A 23,616-nucleotide genomic window follows, 5' to 3' on the forward strand; every position below is an offset into this window, starting at 1 on the left:
TAATATGAGAATATAAGAACTCTATTTCACATTTAATGTAATTTATATTTAATACAGTATACTTCATAAAGCAGCATTGAGAATATATTATCATCAAGGTTGTTTACAGTTAGACCCCTGAATGAACAGTTACTTTATCTTTAGTTTCCTCAAATTGTTTATAAACAAGTTTGACATTTGAGATACAAAATAAAACAGAAAGCAAGATCAGATGCTGATCATAAAACCCCCTAGAGAAGCAACGAGCTGACATAAACTCACTTCCTCTTCACACATACAGAGAAGTGTTGCGGTGATGGACATAAGTTTTCACACTACAGTTGTGAAGAATGCTGGGTACCAAAACGTTTTTGAGGTGGCAGAAACTGACAAAAACAAGTTTACAGCATGCTGTATGTCTCTAGTTCACAATCTCAATGATTTAGTATATAAAGAATAGGGCTGTAAAAGTTAACTCGATAATAACACGTTAACGCAAATTTGTTTTAATGCCACTAATTCCTTTAATGCATTAATGCAAACGATCTTTCGGAGGTTGTAGTGGGCTCAGTTTTGAAGATAGAGTGAAGATACTGGTTTCATATGAAACTAAAAACCTAAGGAATCCATTGGTACTAATCATGTCATACTGCGGCGTAGATTGTTGCAAAAGAAGCTAAATAACACTCCATATTGGCGAGAACTTGCATGGCCATTTTCAAAAGGGGTCCCTTGACCTCTGACCTCAAGATATGTGAATGAAAATGGGTTCTCTAGGTACCCACGAGTCTCCCCTTTACAGACATGCCCACTTTATGATAATCACATGCAGTTTGGGGCAAGTTATAGTCAAGTCAGCACACTGACACACTGACAGCTGTTGTTGCCTGTTGGGCTTGAGTTTGCCATGTTATGATTTGAGCGTATTTTTTATGCTAAATGCAGTACCTGTGAGGGTTTCTGGACAATATTTGTCGTTGTTTTTTGTTGTTAATTGATTTCTAATAATACATATATACATACATTTGGATATTTGGATAAAGAAAGCATATTATTCCACTTCCATGTTTTTTTACATATAAATTAATGGCATGACAATGTTTGAATCAGCATGACACTCAGGGAAATACATTATACATGAGAAGAGACATATGTAGTTTTTATTAAATTCATATAACATCTAGGGTTATACATTAATGTTTGTAACTGTGGCTGAATCTGGATTCAGATTATAATAGTCAGAGCTATCCACTGGATCATCATGTTTAAAATGATCATAATATGAAAGTGTTTACAATAACATAAATTATTCAATATTAAATTAGATATAAAACCCAGTCTAGTTATGTGAGCTTTGTGTAAAAGATAGGAAGCACAGATGCAGGGAGGAAGTTGAAAAAAACGCCCCAAAGCTACATTTTCATGCTTTACGATACACAAAGTAGAAGCATTTCTCAGAGGCACAGTAACAGTGTCAGTGCTGGAGGTGAAGATGGGACACACTTTGCTCTGCATGCTGGGGCTTTTCTGTGAGTACATCAGTGACTTTTTCTGTTTTGTTGCCATTGATAAAACTTTTTAAATGCCTGAGGTTAGGATATATTTAGGGGTGTCAATCGATTCAAATATTTAATCGTAATTAATTGTATGATTGTCCATAGTTAATCACGGTCACATCTTTTATCTGTTCAAAATGTACCTTAAAGGGAGATTTGTCAAGTATTTAATAGTCTTATCAACATAGGAGTGAAAAAACTATGCTTGATTTATGCACATGTATGTATATATTTATTATTGGAAATCAATAACCAACACAAAACAATGACAAATACTGTCCAGAAACCCTCACAGGTACTGCATTTAGTATAAAAATATGCTCAAATCATAACATGGCAAACTGCAGCCCAACAGGCAACAACAGCTGCCAGTGTGTCAGTGTGCTGACTTGACTATGACTTGCCCCAAAATTTCATATGATTATCATAAAGTGGACATGTCTATAAAGAGGAGACTCGTGGGTACCCATAGAACCCATTTTCATTCACATATCTTGAGGTCAAAGGTCAAGGGACCCCTTTGAAAATGGCCAGGCCAGTTTTTCCTCACCAAAATGTAGCGCAGGGTTGGAGTGTTATTTAGCTTCTTTTGCGACAATCTATGCTGCAGTATGACCAGTATCTTTATTCAAGCTTTAAAACTGAGCCCACTACAACCTCCAAAAGATGTTTTGCGTTAATGTGTTAAAGAAATTAGTGGCATTAAAACAAATTTGCGTTAACATGTTATTATTATGTTAACTTTGACGGCCCTATTCTTTATATATTAAATCACTGAGATTGTGAACTAGAGACATACAGCATACTGTAAACTTGTTTTTGTCAGTTTCTGCCACCTCAAAAACGTTTTGGTACCCAGCATTCTTCACAACTGTAGTGTGAAAACTATCTCTGTATCTATCTCACATCTCTGTATGTGTAAAGAGGAACTGAGATTATGTCTTCTCACGCTGACCAGCAGTGTATTGGCTCGTTGCTTCTCTAACACACGAGCAAACTCGCACAATAGTTTGTTTCAGGGGTTTTTATGATCAGCATCTGATCTTGCGTTCTGTTGCATTTGTGTCTCAAATTTTGAACTTGTTTAAAAACAATTTGAGGAAACTAAAGATACAGTAACTGTTCATTCAGGCGTCTAACTGGTAATAAGCTTGATAATATTATAACATCAATGCTGCTTAATGAAGTACACTGTATGAAATATAAATTATGTAAAATGTGAAATAGAGTGCTTACATCTTCATATTTTTTATTTGTTGTGATTTTGTTCTCGGTCCACAAAGAGAAGTGCATCATCAACAAAACAAGAGATGCACTGATGACAACATTAAAACACTAAATTCATGTTTAAGCAGTCTTGGCAGCAACAAGACAACTGGATTGCTTTACTCTGCTATTCAAATATCAGACAAATATTAAATTACAGGTTTGAGCTTTAAAGGGACAGTGTGTAGGATTTGGCGGCATCTAATGTTGTGTTTGCAGATTGCAACCAACTGAGTACGCCTCCGTTCACTCCTCTCTTTCCAAGACTGCAGTAACGGACACTGAGTGCAAAACTGTTGTAACGCCGTTCGCCTCGCTCAGACGCCATCCTTACCATAATAACGCTACTTTAGGAGCAACGGTTTCAGATGATTTAACACTAATGAAAACATAGTTGTGAATATTGTATTTCATTTTTGTTAATAGATCCCCCTAAATGCTACACACTGTTCCTTTAAAGGAGAACTACTCCCATTTTCAAAATTCATACATGTTATTCCATTTTCATTTACATATCTTGAGGTCAGAGGTCAAGGGACCCCTTTGAAAATGGTCATGCTAGTTTTTCCTCGCCAACAATTAACGTAACTTTGTAGCGTTATTTAACCTCCTTCATGACAAGCTAGTATGACATAGTTGATACAAATAGATTCCTTAGGTTTGTTTTCTAGTTTCATATGATGCCAGTATCTTCTAATTTTTAAAACTGAGCCCCCTACAACCTAAAAATCACAAGTTGCATTAATAAGTTAAAGAAATTAGTGGCATTAAAATGAATTTGCATTAATGCATCATTATCGCGTTAACTTTGACAGCTCTACCGTAAAGTTTTCTCTGTTGATTTTATATTTCTGTTTGAAAGTTAATTATTATTATTATTATTTGATTTATTTCTGTCAGTTTGATAATGTCTGATTAAGTTTCTAATTTTATTTTAGCTCTTAATATACTCCTCTACTGTGGACACGCTCAAGGTAATTATACAATTGTCTTGTTTTATATATTCACTCAAGACGAATCTCGACAAACTATATCACTCTTCACCACATCCTATTTCTGTGTGCTCTGTTTTGTTAATGTACGATAAATACATTGACAAAAAAGGAAAACACATTTCACTCTATGCATCTTGTGTTGGTTTCTAGATGCTGTGCTGACCATTGAGCCTAACTGGTCCACTTTATTTACCGGAGAGTCTGTTACCTTCATATGTGACATGAGGGACAGAAAAGACACCGATTGGTATTACACAACCAAGAGGGATGGTCGTGAATTTTTTATCAGATACAGCTTTAATAAGAGACATACATCACAACCTCTAGATACAGGCTACAGTGGTGAATACCAGTGCTTTGGTAATCTCAAGAATCAACCAGATGTTAAAAGAGAAAGTAATAAAGTCTCTCTAACTGTATCAGGTAAGTGATCAAAGTTTTACCACCATAACCAAGTTCACTTAAAGCACTTATTCATTTATGAGCCACTAGGGGTGTAATGATTCATCTACTACATCGATGTATCGATTTATATTCCTACGATCCAACTACATCATAAGTACTCGGCAAGTTGTCCTTCACGGGGGACGTATATCGTTCTAAAATCAATTTGCAAGGTAAATAATCGATTGTATCAATTCTAAGAATTTGTATTTAGTCACAACAAACGTTACATGGATGTATTTTTTAGCACTTTTATTTGTAAAGAAATGTTAAACGTTACTCCGGTTCACTCTCCCTGTGTATAACATCATCGACTTTGCCGGCTCTGCAGCGCGAGCGTGCATGCAGATGAATGGCGCCCCTTTGCCGAGACTCCTCGCTCTCTCACCCGGTAGCGGCGTGGAGGGAGACGGGCACCGGTCTGCATGAGCTGCTGGCGTTGCGGTACAGAGGAGCCGGTCGGCAGAGTTTCACTTTGGGGGCGTTACGTGACGAGGTGTTATCAATCCACTTGACGAGGGCGACTACACCCACAGGCGCTTTCCCCGTGCAAAATTGTTTTTTATTCAGAGAAAATTACCCTTTTCCTGTCATGATATCAATTTCTTCGTTCATTTAACTTGAATAGAATCTGGTTTATTCTATTTTTGTTAAATATTGCACTGCCTTGTATCTTGAGAACTGAATCAGCGGGTCCTGAAGTTGCACTTTTTATTATTTTCAAATAAAAGGTGTATGTATTTGCCATCAATCGTTGTTTACTTGTTTATATCCATAATTAATTTATCCCTGATTCCCTTACAAGAAAAACTTTGAGGAATCCTGACCTGCACTGTCCAGTATCAGCTATTTATTTCACAGTCATACTTATTGAATTTTTTTTTTAAATAAGTTACTGTATAGATTTCTAGTCATTGAATCGTATCGTATCGCTGTAGATGAGCCAAACATTGTCCTTGAATCGTATCGAAACCATGGAAATTGATATGTATCGTATCGTTGTAAAAAAACAAAACGTTACACCCCTATGAGCCACGTTGATATGATCACCCTGTTTAGCAAAGTGTTCATATTTCATGTTTAAATGTTGTTAATCTAATGTAAAAACTAGTTTGGATACTAATTCTCCTTATCAGTGATAACAGTAATGTATCAAACAGGGCAGGTGAGTGTGGAGCCTCCTCCAGGGGAAATGTACTCATTTATTACTTAATGAACCATGAGAGTCATTATCTATTACAGTAAGAGTTACTTGGCAAACTTCTTCTGTCTCCAACTTAATTTTGAATTTCCAATTATGTTAAAAACTAGGGCTGTCAAAGATAACGCAATACTAACACGTTAACGCAAACTCGTTGTAACGCCACAAATTCCTTTAACGCATTAATGCAACTTGTGATTTTTATGTTGTTGAGGGCTCAATTGTAGAGTTAGATATTGAAGATACTGGGATCATATAAAACAAGAAAACCTAATGAATCTATTGGTACCAATCATGTCATACTAGCTTGTTGAGAAGGAGGTTAAATAACACTCCAAACTTGTGCTAAATTTTGGCGAGGAAAAAAACTGCCGTGGCCATTTTCAAACGGCTCCCTTGACCTCTGACCTCAAGATATGTGAATGAAAATGGGTTCTATGGGTACCCACGAGTCTCCCCTTTACAGACATGCCCACTTTATGATGATCACATGCAGTTTTGGGCAAGTCATAGTCAAGTCAGCACACTGACACACTGACAGCTGTTGTTGCCTGTTGGGCTGCAGTTTGCCATGTTATGATTTGAGCATATTTTTTTATACTAAATGCAGTACCTGTGAGGGTTTCTGGACAATATTTGTAATTGTTTTGTGTTGTTAATTGATTTCTCATAATAAATATATACTTACATTTGCATAAAGCAGCATATATGCCCACTCCCATGTTGATAAGAGTATTAAATACTTGACAAATCTCCTTTTAAGCTACATTTAGAACAGATAAGAAAATGTGTGATTCATTTGCGATTAACTATGGACAATCATGCCATTAATCACGATTCAATATTTTAATCGATTGACAGCCCTATTGAGAACATAGATCACTGATACATTTTAACATTTGGTCATATGTTCCTTTAATTTAACTGACTTACTAAAACAAGGTATGACCTGTGTTACACAGACAAAGATGTGATCCTACAAACTCCTGCATCCACCTTGTTCGAAGGAGAATCAGTGACTCTTCGCTGTCGGCATCGTGATCTGACAACTAGGAAGAATGCTGCCTTCTACAAAGACGGATCGCCTATTGAAATTGACCCAAACCATCAGTCACCGATTATATCAAAAAACACAGTTCAACTAATGTCAGATGGGAGTTCTTACACGTGTAAATTTGATGAGGACGAAGAATCGGATCCAATAAAACTGAAACGTAAGTAATTTTAATACTAAGGAGTAGCAGACATGTAGCATTCCCAGAGTGAAGCAGAGTGATGATTTCTCTGAATTATCTTAGAGACACTAAACACTTAACAAATGGAAAAAAGAGAAGGCTGTGTTAAAACTGTCATCCATTTTCACAGTGTGTTTGTACTCACTTTAATCCATGTTAGGTTAACTTAAACAACAACTTCAGTGGTTAATAAGTGTGAAACATGAGCATAGTTTCTATTGATCTTCATGAGTTTACTATACCTTAATTATATATACAGATTTAAAACAGTGATTCATTATTTTATATATTATTATCTATAATTACCTGTAGCACCAAGAAGGAAGGATGAGATTATATTATTCATTTTCATTATCATTCAAACTGGACTAATTCACAGAGACAATAATTACCTTTTTTATGTCTTTGTTCTAAATTAAACAGCAAAACCAAAGGCCCAACTGAGCGCTGACAGGAGAGACATTCCAGCAGGGGGCAATGTGACCTTGACCTGTTCTGTGATACCGTCATCATCTGGTTGGAAATACTTCTGGTACAGAGGCAACAAAACCTCTGAACCCCTGACCACACAAGATGATGATCTCCTCTCAAATGGACAAATCCGTGTCCCACAAAGAGGACTCTACTGGTGCAGAGGAGGAAGAGGAGATCCTGTTTACTACACAGAGTACAGTGATCCAGTCGGTAAGAAAAAAATGGTCTAGTTGATAATTCATAGAGTACTTATTAATACGATTTAAGACTAACCCAAAAAAAATTATGTTTAACCTTTTCTATCTTTTGTATTTGGGGCCTGTTGATCATGAACAGTCACTAACAGGGCTGTTGTGACCCGGCAACCCAACTGGCCTGAGATATACTCTGGAGAGACGATCACTCTTGCATGTGTAATTGAGGATGGAGGAGACGCTGAGTGGGAGTATAAATGGACACCCAACTCATACACACCTCAAAATCCAAGTGAACACATGATTAAATCATCACACAGTGGAGACTACAGGTGTAAGGGCACAATGAAAAGTGAAAAGTCTTCAACAGAGTGGAGTAAAGGTTTCACATTGAGAGTACCTTCCAGTAAGTCATCATTTTTATTTTGCTGAATGTAAACAAAATATTTTAAATGTTAGTTTGGTTAATATATTTTAAGGCAGTACACCTTCACACCTGTATTACACATTTGGAGATAAAGAATTTTTTTTTAGGACATAAACAGTTCATGTAAACTACCAACGATCCATCACAACATGTCTTCATTCTGTGAAATCCCTTTCTTACAGAGAAACCTCAGCCTGTCCTCACTGTGTCTCCATTATGGCTGAGTCCTGGAGACTCAGTAACTCTGAACTGCAATGTTAAACATCCATCTGCAGGATGGAGGTTCTACTGGTATAAGGCTGTTCACAAACCAGGAGACTACTCCTACAGTTATGAGCTGCTACATGGCAGCACCAATGGGACTGAACAGGATTCCTACATCGTTCATGGACAGACACACACAGCAGGATATGCGTGCAGAGTTGGAAGAGGAGATCCAGTGTTTCACTCTGACTACAGTAAACCTAAGTTTGTCTGGTCTGGAGGTAGGTCTGTTTTGACTTTTACATTATTGCACAATGGATGAAATGTACTTATTGTGATGACATTTTCCCACACACCAGCATCAGGTCATACATGCCATCCCTGCACTAATTGCATAAATGTGCACTGTGTTACACTGTTAGACAATTCAGAGTCCTTTAAGCCTCAACAATGAAAATGATTAAATCCACAATAAACCTAAAGGATTATTTTTATTGTGGTCTTTTTAATCTTAATTTGTTGTGCTTTGTTTTTCCCATCATTGTGTGTTTTTCAGATTTTCATTCAGCAGCGTCTCTCACAGTGAGTCCTGACAGAGCGCAGCACTTTGACAACGAGTCAGTGTCCCTGAGCTGTGAGGGAAACTCCACCAAGTGGAGAGTGATAAGGTTATCTGAATCTGGCTCCCTGGTTCCCTGTACTATCTGGGGGACAATGACTGGATCCACATGCAACATAGACCGTTCCTGGATAAGTGGAGTGTACTGGTGTGAGTCTGAAACAGGACAGTTCAGCAATGCAGTCAACATCACTATACCGTGTGAGTTTTGATTAAAAGATTTTTGTTTCTGAAGTATTTCAACTTTCTATCATATAGTTTGAAATCTGTAGGTGACTAGTATTAACCAAAATTCTTTTCAAAATGAGTGACTTGATATCTCTTTTAACAAACAATTAAACAAACTTAGTTTGTTCCAGTGTAATATTTTCTAACAACATGTCATATGGATTTTATTGCCCACTGACGTTTTTATGACAAAATCCATCCACTATTTATTTTATACTCGAGGTAGCTGTAGAGTTATCTGGCTCTAGATTGGCTCCTCAGTTACACCCACAATCATAATAAGTTAGTAGACCATTCTGTAGCACACTGCCACAAAGTTCACATTGAACATATTTAGTATTCAATATAATTGTAACAATGTACATCACCAAAGTGCCACCTTATCCATCATTCAATGCCAGGTATTTGGGGAGCTACTATATGCATCTGTATAATAAATTCAAAAATATTGAATGTATTCTCATCATTGTACGTCAACTTGTTCAACCTGCACCAGCTGATCTTTCTGACCTAAACTTCTTATTCTTTGATCTTTTAACAGATGGAGATATTATGCTGGTGAGCCCTATCCATCCTGTAGCTGAGGGACATCCTGTCACTCTTGGCTGCAAGCTGAAGACAGAAAAGGTTCTTCATGATGTGGATTTCTATAAAAACGACAAACTCATCAAAAAACATACCAATGGGGAGCTGATTATCTCTGCAGTCTCAAAGTCAGATGAAGGCTTTTATAGATGTGAAGGAAAAGAGTCACCAGAAGATCGGTGGAGTTGGACATCAAAAGAGAGTTGGATGTCAGTTAAATGTGAGTTTGATTAAGTTTCTTTTTTGTAAACTGTTACAGTCTGAGATTTAAAAAAACCCCAGTTATAACTGAAAAAGTTCAAAAGGGTTCCCTTGACCTCTGGCCTCAAGATATGTGAATGAAAATGGGTTCTATGGGTACCCACGAGTCTCCCCTTTACAGACATGCCCACTTTATGATAATCACATGCAGTTTGGGGCAAGTCATAGTCAAGTCAGCACACTGACACACTGACAGCTGTTGTTGCCTGTTGGGCTGCAGTTTGCCATGTTATGATTTGTGCATATTTTTTATGCTAAATGCAGTACCTGTGAGGGTTTCTGGATACTATTTGTCATTGTTTTGTGTTGGTTATTGATTTCCAATTATAAATGTATACATACACTTGAATAAAGCAGCATATTTGCCCACTCCCATGTTGATAAGACTATTAAATACTTGAAAACAATTTTTAAGGTACATTTTGAAAAGTCTTGTTCACATTTTGACCAGTAGGAATATGAAGTATTACATGCACAAATAAGTGCATACAATTAAGTATTACAGGTATGCTGTGGTCAAACCCGGTCTAGTTATGTGAGCTTTGTGTAAAAGGGAAGGAAGAACAGACTTAGAGGAGGAAGTTGGAGAAAACGTCCGAACCAAAGCTACGTTTTGATGCTTTACGATACACAAAGTAGAAGCATTTCTCAAAAGCAGAGTAACTTTGTTTTAAGTTAGTGAACATGTCAAAGTAAAAATGGAAGGAAAGACAGATAGGCTCCTCTTAGGAAAATTATTTGTAGACAACATTTGAGCTCATATTCATATGAGACGTAACTACTTGCTTTAAGGTGGAAAAACTTTCAGTGACTTTCTCTGTTTTGTTGCCATTGATAAAACTTTTTAAATGCCAGAGGTTAGGATATATTTAGGACTGTCAATCGATTAAAATATCTAATCACTTTTAATCACATGATTGTCCATAGTTAATCGCGAATTAATCGTACATTTTGTATCTGTTCAAATTGTACCTTAAAGGAAGATTTGTCAAGTATTTAATACTCTTATCAACATGGGAGTGGGCAAATATGCTGCTCTATGCAAATTTATGTATATATTTATTATTGGAAATCAATTAACAACACAAATATCTTCCAGAAACCCTCACAGGTACTGCATTTAACATAAAATATATGCTCAAATCATAACATGGCAAACTGCAGCCCAACAGGCAACAACAGCTGTCAGTGTGTCAGTGTGCTGACTTGACTATGACTTGCCCAAAACTGCATGTGATTATCATAAAGAGGGCATGTCTGTAAAGAGGAGACTCGTGGGTACCCATAGAACCCATTTTCATTCACATATCTTGAGGTCAGAGGTCAAGGGACCCCTTTGAAAATGGCCATGCCAGTTTTTCCTCACCAAAACTCTACCTAACTTTGTAGTGTTATTTAACCTCCTTCATGACAAGCCAGTATGACTTGGTTGGTATCAATGGATTCCTTAGGTTTGTTTTGTAGTTTCATATGATACCAGTATCTTCACTCTAGCTTTAAAACTGAGCCAGCTACAACCTAAAAATTGCAAGTTGCGTTAATACGTTAAAGAAATTAGTGGCGTTAAAACAAATTTGTGTTAACGCGTTAACTTTGATAGTCCTACCGTAAAATTTTCTCTGTTGATTTTATATTTCTGTTTGAATGTAAATTATTATTTTTATTTGATTTGTTTCTCTCAATTTGATAATGTCTGATAAAGTTTCAAACTTTATTTTAGCTCTTAAAGGGACTCAGAAATTGCTTGTTAATAGCGACACCTGTGGCCGTTAAGTCAACGAAAGTCAGCGTCCTGTTGCTCGCGCTTGTCCACATAGACATGAACGAGCATTGATCAACACAATGAGGCGACACACACCAGCTAAAACCACAGTATCGCTCTATATTTCACCTGCTTGGCAGTAATGTTAGCTGACCAGACAAAGATCTCTCCATGAATCACTGCTGATCCTAGTGTTGTCCTGCTTCAGCCTCCCGACCGCGGTCAGAAGGAACAGGGGAGACACCGGAGTTTTAGTCGGACACGATAACGTTACTCGCTCCGGAGCACAGTCTATTCACTGAGCAGCAGGAAATGACACGGGAAACCTTTGTTGGTCTGGAGGAGCTGCAGCATTTATTTCTGCACAACGACCACTGTACATTCACTAGATATTCTCAGAGATACTAACTCGTCTGCAGTGTGTAGTGAGCGCGCATGCACGTGAGAGGTGGAGCGAGATAGCGAGTGAGAACGAGCACGGTGTGTGAGTGAAGGCATGCAGTGGAGCAGACACAACATCGACTCCGGCCCTGTAGACCAAAGCTACGGTCTCCCCTGTGTCTTCTGGCCGCGGTCGGGGGGCTGGAGCAGGAAGAGTTGACACTGTTTAACAGACGGGCTTCACTAGATATAAATTTGCGGTTTTGGTGCTTCCGTGTAGTTTGTGTTGGAACAGCGTAGCCACACACGACCGCGCATAGGACACCGACCCGCAATGATTTATAAGAGTGTCAGTGTAAGAAGTTACAAACAGTACCTTTAATATCCTCCTCTACTGTGGACACGCTCAAGGTGATTGTACAATTGTCTTGTTTTATATATTCACTCAAGACGAATCTCCACCAACTGTATCACTCTTCACCACATCCTATTTCTGTGTGCTCTGTTTTGTTAATGTACGATAAATACATTGACATAAAACGAAAACACATTTCACTCTCTGCATCTTGTGTTTGTTTCTAGATGCTGTGCTGACCATTGAGCCAAGCTGGTCCACTTTCTTTACAGGAGAGTCTGTTACCTTCATATGTGACATGAGGGACAGAAAAGACACCGATTGGTCGTACACATTCATGAAGGACGGTCATGGATTTCTCCGCAACAACTTGGATAAGAGATATACATTACAATCTGTAGATACAAGAGACAGTGGTGAATACCAGTGCTTTGGTTCTCTCAAGGGTCCAACACCTTTTAGAAAAGAAAGTACTAAAGTCTCTCTAACTGTATCAGGTAAGTGATCAAAGTTTTACCACCATGACCAAGTTCACTAAAAGAACGTATTCATTTATGAGCCACTAGGGGTGTAACGATTCATCTACTACATCGATGTATCGATTTATATTCCTACGATCCAACTAAATCGATATGTACTCGGCAAGTTGTCCTTCACGGGGGACGTATATCGATCTAAAATCCATTTGCAAGGTAAATAATCGATTGTATCGATACTAAGAATTTGTATTTAGGCACCACAAACGTTATATGGATGTATTTAGCATTTTTATTAGTAAAGAAATGTAAAATGTTACTCCGGTTCACGTTCCCTGTGTATGACGTCATCGACATGCGCCAGCTTGCCAGCTCTGCCGGCTCTGCAGCGTGAGCATGCATGTATCTTGAGAACTGAATCAGCAGGTCTTGAAGTTGCACTTTTTATTATTTTCAAATAAACGGTGTATGTGTTTGCAATTAATCGTTGTTTACTTGTTTATATCCATAATTAGTTTATCCCTGATTCCTTTACAAGAAAGACTTTGAGGAATCCTGACCTGCACTGTCCAGTATCAGCTATTTATTTCACAGTCACACTGATTGAATTTTTGGCAAAAAAAGTTACTGTGACACAAGCAGTGCATGTAAACTACCAACGATCCATCACAACATGTCTTCATTCTGTGAAATCCCTTTCTTACAGAGAAACCTCAGCCTGTCCTCACTGTGTCTCCATTATGGCTGAGTCCTGGAGACTCAGTAATTCTGAACTGCAATGTTACAGATCCATCTGCAGGATGGAGGTTCTACTGGTATAAGGCTGTTCCCAAACAATCAAACAACTCCTACAGTTATGAGCTGCTGCCTGGCAGCACCAGTGGGACTGAACAGGATTCCTACATCGTTCATGGACAGACACACACAGCAGGATATGTGTGCAGAGCTGGAAGAGGATATCCGGTGTTTCACTCTGACTACAGTAAACCTAAGTTTGTCTGGTCTGGAGGTAGGTCTATTTTGACTTTTACATTATTGCACAATGGATGAAATGTACTTGTTGTGGAGACATTTTCCCACACACCAGCATCAGGTCAAATGTTGAGTATTACTTTCTAAAAAACAACGATGTTGGCTGATGCATCTGCTAGTCTGGACTAGAGATGTTAATAATTAATAGTTAATTAAAAATATTTAATTAAAAGCTGAGCAAATTTCAGAGGAGTAGCCTGTCACTTAAAGGAGAATAGCTGGTCTACCTTAACAGCCCACCAACAACGGCATGGTACCAACAACACAGATTTTCTTTACATTCAACAATTCTCTCCAAAATGCATTGTATACATAAATTACACACTCGCCTTTTATGCTTGCTCTCTTCTGCGCGTCTTCTTTTTGGGATTCAAGTGGATGTTATACACCCAGAGGGCAGTAAAGCAATTAGTGCATGCTTGCATTAATGCCTTCTTGAACTGCTGATTCCTGTACAGTTTGCATACATGCCATCCCTGCACTAATTGCATAAATGTGCTCTGTGTTACACTGTTAGACAATTCAGAGCCGTTTAAGCCTCAACAATGAAAATGATCAAATCCACATAAACCTAAGAGATTATTTTTATTTTGGTCTTTTTAATCTTAATTTGTTGTGCTTTGTTTTTCCCATCATTGTGTGGTGTTTTTCAGATGTTCATTCAGCAGCGTCTCTCACAGTGAGTCCTGACAGAGCACAGCACTTCGTCAAAGAGTTAGTGTCACTGAGCTGTGAGGGAAACTCCATCAAGTGGAGAGTGATAAGGTTTTCTTATCATGGCTCCCTGTCACACTGTACTATCTGGGGGACAATGACTGGATCCACATGCAACATAAACCGTTCCTGGATAAGTGGAGTGTACTGGTGTGAGTCTGAAACAGGACAGTTCAGCAATGCAGTCAACATCACTATACAATGTGAGTTTTGATTAAAAGATTTTTGTTTCTGAAGTATTTCAACTTTCTATCATATAGTTTGAAATCTGTAGGTGACTAGTATTAACCAAAATTATTTAAAAATGAGTAATTTGATATCTCTTTTAACAAACCATTAAACAAACTTAGTTTGTTCCAGTGTAATGTTTTCTAACAAAATATCATATAGATATTATTGCGTTTTTATGACTATATCCATCCATCATTTATTTTATACTCGAGGTAGCTATAGAGTTATCCGACTCTAGATTGGCTCCTCAGTTACACCCACAATCATAATAAGTTAGTAGACCATTCTGTAGCACACTGCCACAAAGTTCACATTGAACATATTTAGTATTCAATATAATTGTAACAATGTACATCACCAAAGTGCCACCTCTTCCATCATTCAATGCCAGGTATTTGGGGAGCTACTATATGCATCTGTATAATAAATTCAAAAATATTGAATGTATTCTCATCATTGTACGTCAACTTGTTCAACCTGCACCAGCTGATCTTTCTGACCTAAACTTCATATTCTTTGATTTTTTCATAGACGATGGTATTATCCTGGTGAGCCCTGTCCATCCTGTAGCTGAGGGACATCCTGTCACTCTTGGCTGCAAGCTGAAGACAGAAAAGGTTCTTCATGATGTGGATTTCTATAAAAATGACAAACTCATCAAATATCATACCAATGGGGAGCTGATTATCTCTGCAGTCTCAAAGTCAGATGAAGGCTTTTATAGATGTGAAGGAAAAGAGTCACCACCAGGTTGGCGGAATTGGACGTCAAAAGAGAGTTGGATGTCAGTTAAATGTGAGTTTGATTTTGATTTAGTTTCTACAAAATTCATTTACAGGTTCCAAAAGCTTTATGAAGTGCATTGTGAATCTGAATGAATATGAATTTTATAGTTTTTTTCTATGAAATAAGCATGTGACCTGTTATGAGCCCCTCAAATAATCTGATTCAAAAACCGTTTAGAAACCAGAATCTGAATTGTTAAAATCCAAACGATATCCAACCCTAATCGAGGGTTTATGCAAGTGTATTTGAGTGTATGTGTTTTAATACTATCTATTCATGATTTATGTGTAACTGTATTTGTATTTGTGTGTATATTCTAAAGATGTACCAGCGTCCGGGCCTGAAAAGAGCTCTCCATTTCCTGTGCTGTTGATTGTTGGACTGGTTTGTGGAGTTTTACTGATTATTCTCCTGCTGCTGTTTCTGTACTGCTACAGAAAGTCAAAAGGTGAGATCTTTTCCTTCTGATAATAGACTGATTCTGATGTATTTACATGTGCTGTAGTAACAATAGAACAATTTACAATACAAAACCATGTAACAGCAAATGTTTCTTTTTCTTTTTTTACAGATTCATGCTTTAAGAGGTTGGTACAACACTCTCTTCTCTCATTCTGAACATAACAGCAGTAAATTGCACGTTCCTTATTAAATCCACTGTATTTACTTCCTGTTTTGGGCCCACCAGGTCTCAGAACACCAATCAGGGTCCTGCTACAGACCACATGATCAACAAGGATGAAACCCAAAGCAGAGTATATGCTTCTCTTCTCCGTGGTCAGCCTTAATCCTGATAATTTTTTTATTTTTTATATTGTTAACTCTAAACCTAACATTTCTATTTCTGGTTATCTGTTTTAGAAGATAGTAGAATTCATATAATTGGATTCAAGTGATTAAAATGACTTTGGCTTGATTCTCACTGCTCTGTAGGTGATTTGTGTCTCTATGAAACAATCCAAGGCGCTGAAGAACCTGGAAATGGTACAGTATATACTTTGTGTTTAACATGGAGCAGTTTGAAATACTACGATAAAAAGATGTAGAGAAAAGATTTCATGTAGCGACAATTGTAATAGTTGAGATGCTTTTGTACTTAAATAAAGTAGATAATTGTCTTGTCATGCATTCATCTGATCCTTCCAACAGGGGAGAATAATGAACCAGAGGAGAGAGTTTACGAAAATGTGACGACAAGATCAGCTGCAGGTACAGTCAAGTACAAAATACTTTGTACTACATATAAATATTCTATATAATGAAAGTTTTTATTGTGTGTTGTGCTGCCTGCCTGACACTATTGACACCACCATAGATAATTGTATTAAAAAATACTCAGTGACATGAGTAAAACGTCATAAAGCACATTTAGTTGTTACATAACCCTAAATTGTTTTTCTTCCAGATCAATAAAGACATCTGTATGAACAAAACCAATGGAAATAGATAACAACATGAAAAACCACATCCTTGTTTAAACAGTATTTTGTGTAATTATTGTTTGCACTTCTGCTATCCTATAGGCCAGTATTTTGTACAGTTAACCTAGTAGCAGATCATTTAAAGGAAGTGCATCATATGGCTTTGATATTCTGTTGTACTTGGTACAAGACTACAGATTATTACATATAATAATTAAAATGTATTTAGTGTTTATTTCCTGTATTTCTTCGTCGGTACAGTATAATATCACTTTGTTTTTTAATGCAGGCTGGTTCAAAAATCAGCAAAAAGAACTTGTTTGAAATATTTGAGCTTCAGTACCTTGGTGATAGTTCAGCTATAAAATCAGCATTTCTTTCATTTTTGATGAAAAAGCTTTACACATTTATAACATTTAATCTGTTATCAGACAACGCATTTGTTCAACAATCAAGTTTCCGTCTGTCTTTATAAAAATCGTTTGATTGATACTGTATGTATTTTAGTTTCACCTGGATGAATTTAGTATGTTTTTTTTATGTTTGACCATTTTATGCATCAATAAACTTCCAGCACAAAGCTGTCAGCAGTGTTTCTAATTGTCATTTCTTTCTCTAAAAACAGATTTTAGATCAAATCTAAAATTTTCAACAATTGTAAACTAGAGAGAAACAAAAAAGTAACTTGACAAACTACTGATGCTTTGTGCTCACTACAACATTTTTCCTTAATCTTTACCATTCAAAGAAAGAAAGATTCACATGTACTCACAGAATAACCTCAGCACACCGAGCAAAGTGCGTCCCGTCCAGCACTGACACTCGGATTCTGCTTCTGAGAAACTGTTTCAGCTGGCACGAACCTGAAACTTCTGCACATGAGACAAAAAACAAAAAGTTAGTTTTAATACCAATTTGGGCTCAGCTTTTACACATTTTGACCTCTTCTTCCTTCCTCTGTTACAAAACAAGTGTAAGTCGACGTTCATTTGTTATTTGATGGCACAGAAAATGCATGTAAATACTGAATATCAAACATATACATATATACACACATTCAGTATGTATACTGTACTGCATATAAACATGCATTTGATACTTATTTAATGTAATACACTTCATAATTAATAACATAAAAAATATGACCAGGGATATATTGCGTACTCTGACCGAACGATAATGATGATGATGTTTATTAGATTACCAACAATAAGCAAGATAATAAAATGAACTTCATATTTATGTCTTTATCTGCTTACTACTCTTCAGAGTGGAGCCTATCCCAGCATGCATTGGGCTACAGGTATGGAGAGACTTAGCTGTGGCCATATTCCATATTACAATGCATTATATAACTGTAAAACATACTCACTGAGAAAGTTTGCCCAGGCTGGTGGACGGTGCTTGGTATCTCCTCAACTGATCTCCACATGGCGGCCGGGTCACAAACCTTATCATTTTACAGCTAAACAGTACACTACAAGATGATTCTGAAAACATTTGAGATGAGAAATTGGCATTATAGTAACAGAATATTGATTCATATTTGATCAACGCTCCCTAGTTTGACCGTTTGATCGTAGTTCGTGAGTGATTGACAGCTGCTTCCGTTGAATGAACAGCCAATAGGAACGCTCTCTTTCTGAAATGACCTGTGATTGGCCAAAGTCTCCCTTCACAGGCTAGATTCTTTAAAGCCTGAAAACAGAACCATGCATTACTCAGGAGGGTATAAAGACACAAACAGGATGTTCTGTACATGCTTACAAAGATACGTACATGTGACATGACACATGTTTGTAAGAGCAGTGTGTGTGTAAAATATTACATGCAGAAATAAATTCAAAATTAAGTATTGCAGGTATGAGATGATGTGGATTGCAAAACTATGCTGTGGTCACACCTGGTCTAGTTATGTGAGCTTTGTGTTAAAGGGAAGAAAGAGCACAGACTCAAAGAGGAAGTTGGAAAAAACCCCAAAGCTACATTTTCGTGCTTTACGATACACAAAGTAGAAGCATTTCTCAGAAGCAGAGTAACAGTGTCAGTGCTGGAGGTGATGATGGGACACACTTTGCTCTGCGTGCTGGTGCTTTTCTGTGAGTACATCAGTGACTTTCTCTGTTTTGTTGCCATTGATGAAACTTTCTAAATGCCTCAGGTTAGGATATATTTAGGGCTGTTAATCAATTAAAATATTTAACAGCGATTAATCGCATGATTGTCCATAGTTAATCACGATTAATTGCAAATTAATCGCATATCTTTTATCTGTTAAAAATGTACCTTAAAGGGAGATTCATCAAGTATTTAATAGTCTTATCAGCATGGGAGTGAAAAAACTATGCAAATGTATGCAGTTATTATTGGAAATCAATTACCAACACAAAACAATGACAAATATTGTCCAGACACCCCCACAGGTACTGCATTGTGTGATTATCATAAAGTGGGCATGTCTGTAAAGAGCAGAACCCATTTTCATTCACATATCTTGAGGTCAGAAGTCAAGGGACCCCTTTGAAAATGGCCATGCCAGTTTTTCCTCGCCAAAATGTAGCGCAGGTTTGGAGCGTTATTTAGCTTCTTTTGCGACAATCTACACCACAGTATGACCAGTATCTTCATTCAAGCTTTAAAACTGAGCCCACTACAACCTCCGAAAGATGTTTTGTGTTAATGTGTTAAAGAAATTAGTGGCATTAAAACAAATTTGCATTAACATTTTATAATTGTGTTAACTTTGACAGCCCTATTCTTTATATATTAAATCATTGAGATTGTGAACTAGAGACATACAGCATACTGTAATTTTGTTTTTGTCTTTATTTTTACTGTAATGTCAACTGTCTAAATTTGTCCATCACCACAACACATGTCTGTCTGTGTAAAGAGGAACTGAGATTATGTCCTCTCATGCTGACCAGCAGTGTATTGGCTCGTTGCTTCTCTAACACACGAGCAAACTCGCACAATAGTTTGTTTCAGGGGTTTTTATGATCAGCATCTGATCTTGCGTTCTGTTGCATTTGTGTCTCAAATTTTGAACTTGTTTAAAAACAATTTGAGGAAACTAAAGATACAGTAACTGTTCATTCAGGCGTCTAACTGGTAATAAGCTTGATAATATTATATTATCAATGCTGCTTAATGAAGTACACTGTATGAAATATAAATTATGTAAAATGTGAAATAGAGTGCTTACATCTTCATATTTCTTATTTGTTGTGATTTTGTTCTCGGTCCACAAAGAGAAGTGCATCATCAACAAAACAAGAGAGGCACTGATGACAACATTAAAACACTAAATTCATGTTTAAGCAGTCTTGGCAGCAACAAGACAACTGGATTGCTTTACTCTGCTATTCAAATATCAGACAAATATTACATTACGGGTTTGAGCTTTAAAGGGACAGTGTGTAGGATTTGGCGGCATCTAATGTTGTGTTTGCAGATTGCAACCAACTGAGTACCCCTCCGTTCACTGCTCAGAGTGTAAAACTGTTGTAACGCCGTTCGCCTCGCTCAGAAGCCATCCTTACCGTAATAACGCTACTTTAGGAGCAACGGTTTCAGATGATTTAACACTAATGAAAACATAGTTATGAATATTATATTTCATTTTTGTTAATAGATCCCCCTAAATGCTGCACACTGTTCCTTTAAAGGAGAACTACTCCCATTTTCAAAATTCATAAATGTTATTCCATTTTCATTTACATATCTTGAGGTCAGAGGTCAAGGGACCCCTTTGAAAATGGTCATGCCAGTTTTTCCTCTCCAACAATTAACATAACTTTGTAGCGTTATTTGACCTCCTTCATGACAAGCTAGTATGACATTGTTAGTACCACTGGATTCCTTAGGTTTTTCTAGTTTCATATGATGCAAGTATCTTCTAATTTTTAAAACTGAGCCCGCTTCAACCTTAAAATCACAAGTTGCATTAAGAAGTTAAAGAAATACTGGCGTTAAAATGAATTTGTGTTAATGCATCATTACGTGTTATTATCGCGTTGACTTTGACAGCCCTACCGTAAAGTTTTCTCTGTTGATTTTATATTTCTGTTAGAATGTTAATTATTATTATTATTATTTGATTTGTTTCTGTCAGTTTGATAATGTCTGATAAAGTTTCTAATTTTATTTTAGCTCTTAATATACTCCTCCACTGTGGACACGCTCAAGGTAATTATACAATTGTCTTGTTTTATATATTCACTCAAGACGAATCTCCACCAACTGTATCACTCTTCACCACATCCTATTTCTGTGTGCTCTGTTTTGTTAATGTACGATAAATATATTGACAAAAAAGGAAAACACATTTCACTCTCTGCATCTTGTGTTGGTTTCTAGATGCTGTGCTGACCATTGAGCCTAACTGGTCCACTTTATTTACCGGAGAGTCTGTTACCTTCATATGTGACATGAGGGAAGGAAAAGACACCGATTGGTGGTACACATTCATGAAGGATGGTCGTGAATTTCTCCGCTACAACCCACATAAGAGATATACATTACAATATCTAGATACAGGCCACAGTGGTGAATACCAGTGCCGTGGTAATCTCAAGAGTCAAACAGATTTTAAAAGAGAAAGTACTAAAGTCTCTCTAACTGTATCAGGTAAGTCATCAAAGTTTTACCACCATGACCAAGTTCACTAAAAGCACTTATTCATTTATGAGCCACTAGGGGTGTAATGATTCATCTACTACATCGATGTATCGATTTATATTCCTACGATCCAACTACATGACAGGTACTCGGCAAGTTGTCCTTCACGGGGGACGTATATCGATCTAAAATCAATTTGCAAAGTAAATAATCGATTGTATCAATTCTAAGAATTTGTATTTAGTCACAACAAACGTTACATGGATGTATTTTTTAGCACTTTTATTTGTAAAGAAATGTTAAACGTTACTCCGGTTCATGTTCCCTGTGTATAACGTCATCGACATGCGCCAGCTTGCCAGTTCTGCCGGCTCTGCAGCGTGAGCATGCATGCAGATGAACGGCGCCCCTTTGCCTCTCGCTCTCTCACCCGGTAGCGGCGTTGAGGGAGACGGGCACTAGTCTGCATGAGCTGCTGGCGTTGCGGTGCAGAGGAGCCGGTCGGCAGAGTTCCACTTTTGGGGGCGTTACATGACGAGGTGTTATCAGTCCACTTGATGAGTAGACTTCACCCTTTCCACGTGTGCACTAATTTTTTTTTCAGAGAAAATGACCTTTTCCCATTATGATATCAATGTGCACGCAGCATCAGCCTCACATATCCAGCGGGAAAGCATGTTTTCATTTATGAAAAGATCCCAAATGAACACTCTAAGCGGACTACTTGATGACTATAAGCAAATTATTTAAACAGCATTTGTATAGGACTGATTCTGTTCCAAGCTGATTGATCACTATAAGTGGTCGATCACTGTATTATTGCTCTACTGTTTATATTGAAAATGAGAACAGAAGAAGCAGGTTAAACCAATGTTCATTTAACTTGAATAGAAGTTGGTTTATTTTATTTTTGTTAAATATTTAACTGCCTTGTATCTTGAGAACTGAATCAGCAGGTCCTAAAGTTGCACTTTTTATTATTTTCAAATAAAAGGTGTATGTGTTTGTCATTAATCGTTGTTTACTTGTTTATATCCAAAATTAATTTATCCCTGATTCCTTTACAAGAAAGACTTTGAGGAATCCTGACCTGCATTGTCCAGTATCAGCTATTTATTTCACAGTCACACTAATTGAATTTTTGGCAAAACAAAGTTACTATGACACAAGCAGTGCATGTAAACTACCAACGATCCATCACAACATGTCTTCTTTCTGTGAAATCCCTTTCTTACAGAGAAACCTCAGCCTGTCCTCACTGTGTCTCCATTATGGCTGAGTCCTGGAGACTCAGTAACTCTGAACTGCAATGTTAGAGGTCCATCTGCAGGATGGAGGTTCTACTGGTATAAGGCTTTTGCCAGACCAGTAGGCTACTCCTACAGTTATGAGCTGCTACCTGGCAGCACCAGTGGGACTGAACAGGATTCCTACATCGTTCATGGACAGACACACACAGCAGGATATGTGTGCAGAGCTGGAAGAGGAGATCCAGTGTTTCACTCTGACTACAGTGAACCTAAGTTTGTCTGGTCTGGAGGTAGGTCTGTTTTTACTTTTCCATTATTGCACAATGGATGAAATGTACTTATTGTGGTGACATTTTCCCACACACCAGCATCAGGTCAAATGTTGAGTATTACTCTCTAAAATAGAATGATGTTGTTGGCTGATTCATCTGCTCGTCTGTACTAGGGATGTTAATAATTAATAGTTAATTAAAAAGATTTAATTAAAATCTGAGCAAATCTCAGAGGAGTGGCCTGTCACTTAAAGGAGAATAGCTGGTCCATCTTAACAGCCCACCAACAATGGTATGGTACCAACAACACAGATTCTTTATTGATTTAACAATTCTCTCCAAAATGCGTTGTATACATAAATTATACTCTCGCCTTTTATGCTTGCTCTCTTCTTCGCGTCTTCTTTTTGGGATTCAAGTGGATGTTATACACCCAGAGGGCAGTAATGCAATTAGTGCTACTTGCATTAATGCCTTCTTGAACTGCTGATTCCTGTGTAGTTTGCATACATGCCATCCCTGCACTAATTGCATAAATGTGCACTGTGTTACACTGTTAGACAATTCAGAGTCCTTTAAGCCTCAACAATGAAAATGATTAAATCCACAATAAACCTAAAGGATTCTTTTTATTGTGGTCTTTTTAAT

At 37.3% G+C, this 23,616-nt stretch overlaps 2 protein-coding genes across 2 annotated transcripts in view; both read left to right on the forward strand.

The window, feature by feature from the left end:
* Window positions 1-1,441: 1,441 nt before the first annotated feature.
* LOC119482166 overlaps window positions 1,442-23,616 on the forward strand; it is an 88,992-nt gene continuing 66,817 nt past the window's right edge. Inside the window, exons 1-5 of the mRNA XM_037759587.1 lie at window positions 1,442-1,508; window positions 3,740-3,775; window positions 3,947-4,219; window positions 6,404-6,655; window positions 7,100-7,360. Coding sequence (XP_037615515.1) covers window positions 1,472-1,508; window positions 3,740-3,775; window positions 3,947-4,219; window positions 6,404-6,655; window positions 7,100-7,360 — 859 coding nt within the window. The 5' untranslated portion in view covers window positions 1,442-1,471. The remainder of the gene's footprint in view (window positions 1,509-3,739; window positions 3,776-3,946; window positions 4,220-6,403; window positions 6,656-7,099; window positions 7,361-23,616) is intronic.
* The window catches only part of LOC119481376 (putative high affinity immunoglobulin gamma Fc receptor IC), a 43,220-nt gene continuing 42,142 nt past the window's right edge, over window positions 22,539-23,616 (forward strand). Inside the window, exon 1 of the mRNA XM_037758235.1 lies at window positions 22,539-22,986. The gene's annotated coding sequence lies outside the window, so the exon portion shown is untranslated. The remainder of the gene's footprint in view (window positions 22,987-23,616) is intronic.

This window comes from Sebastes umbrosus, chromosome 22 (genome assembly GCF_015220745.1).
Source record: "Sebastes umbrosus isolate fSebUmb1 chromosome 22, fSebUmb1.pri, whole genome shotgun sequence".
NCBI lineage: Eukaryota > Metazoa > Chordata > Actinopteri > Perciformes > Sebastidae > Sebastes > Sebastes umbrosus.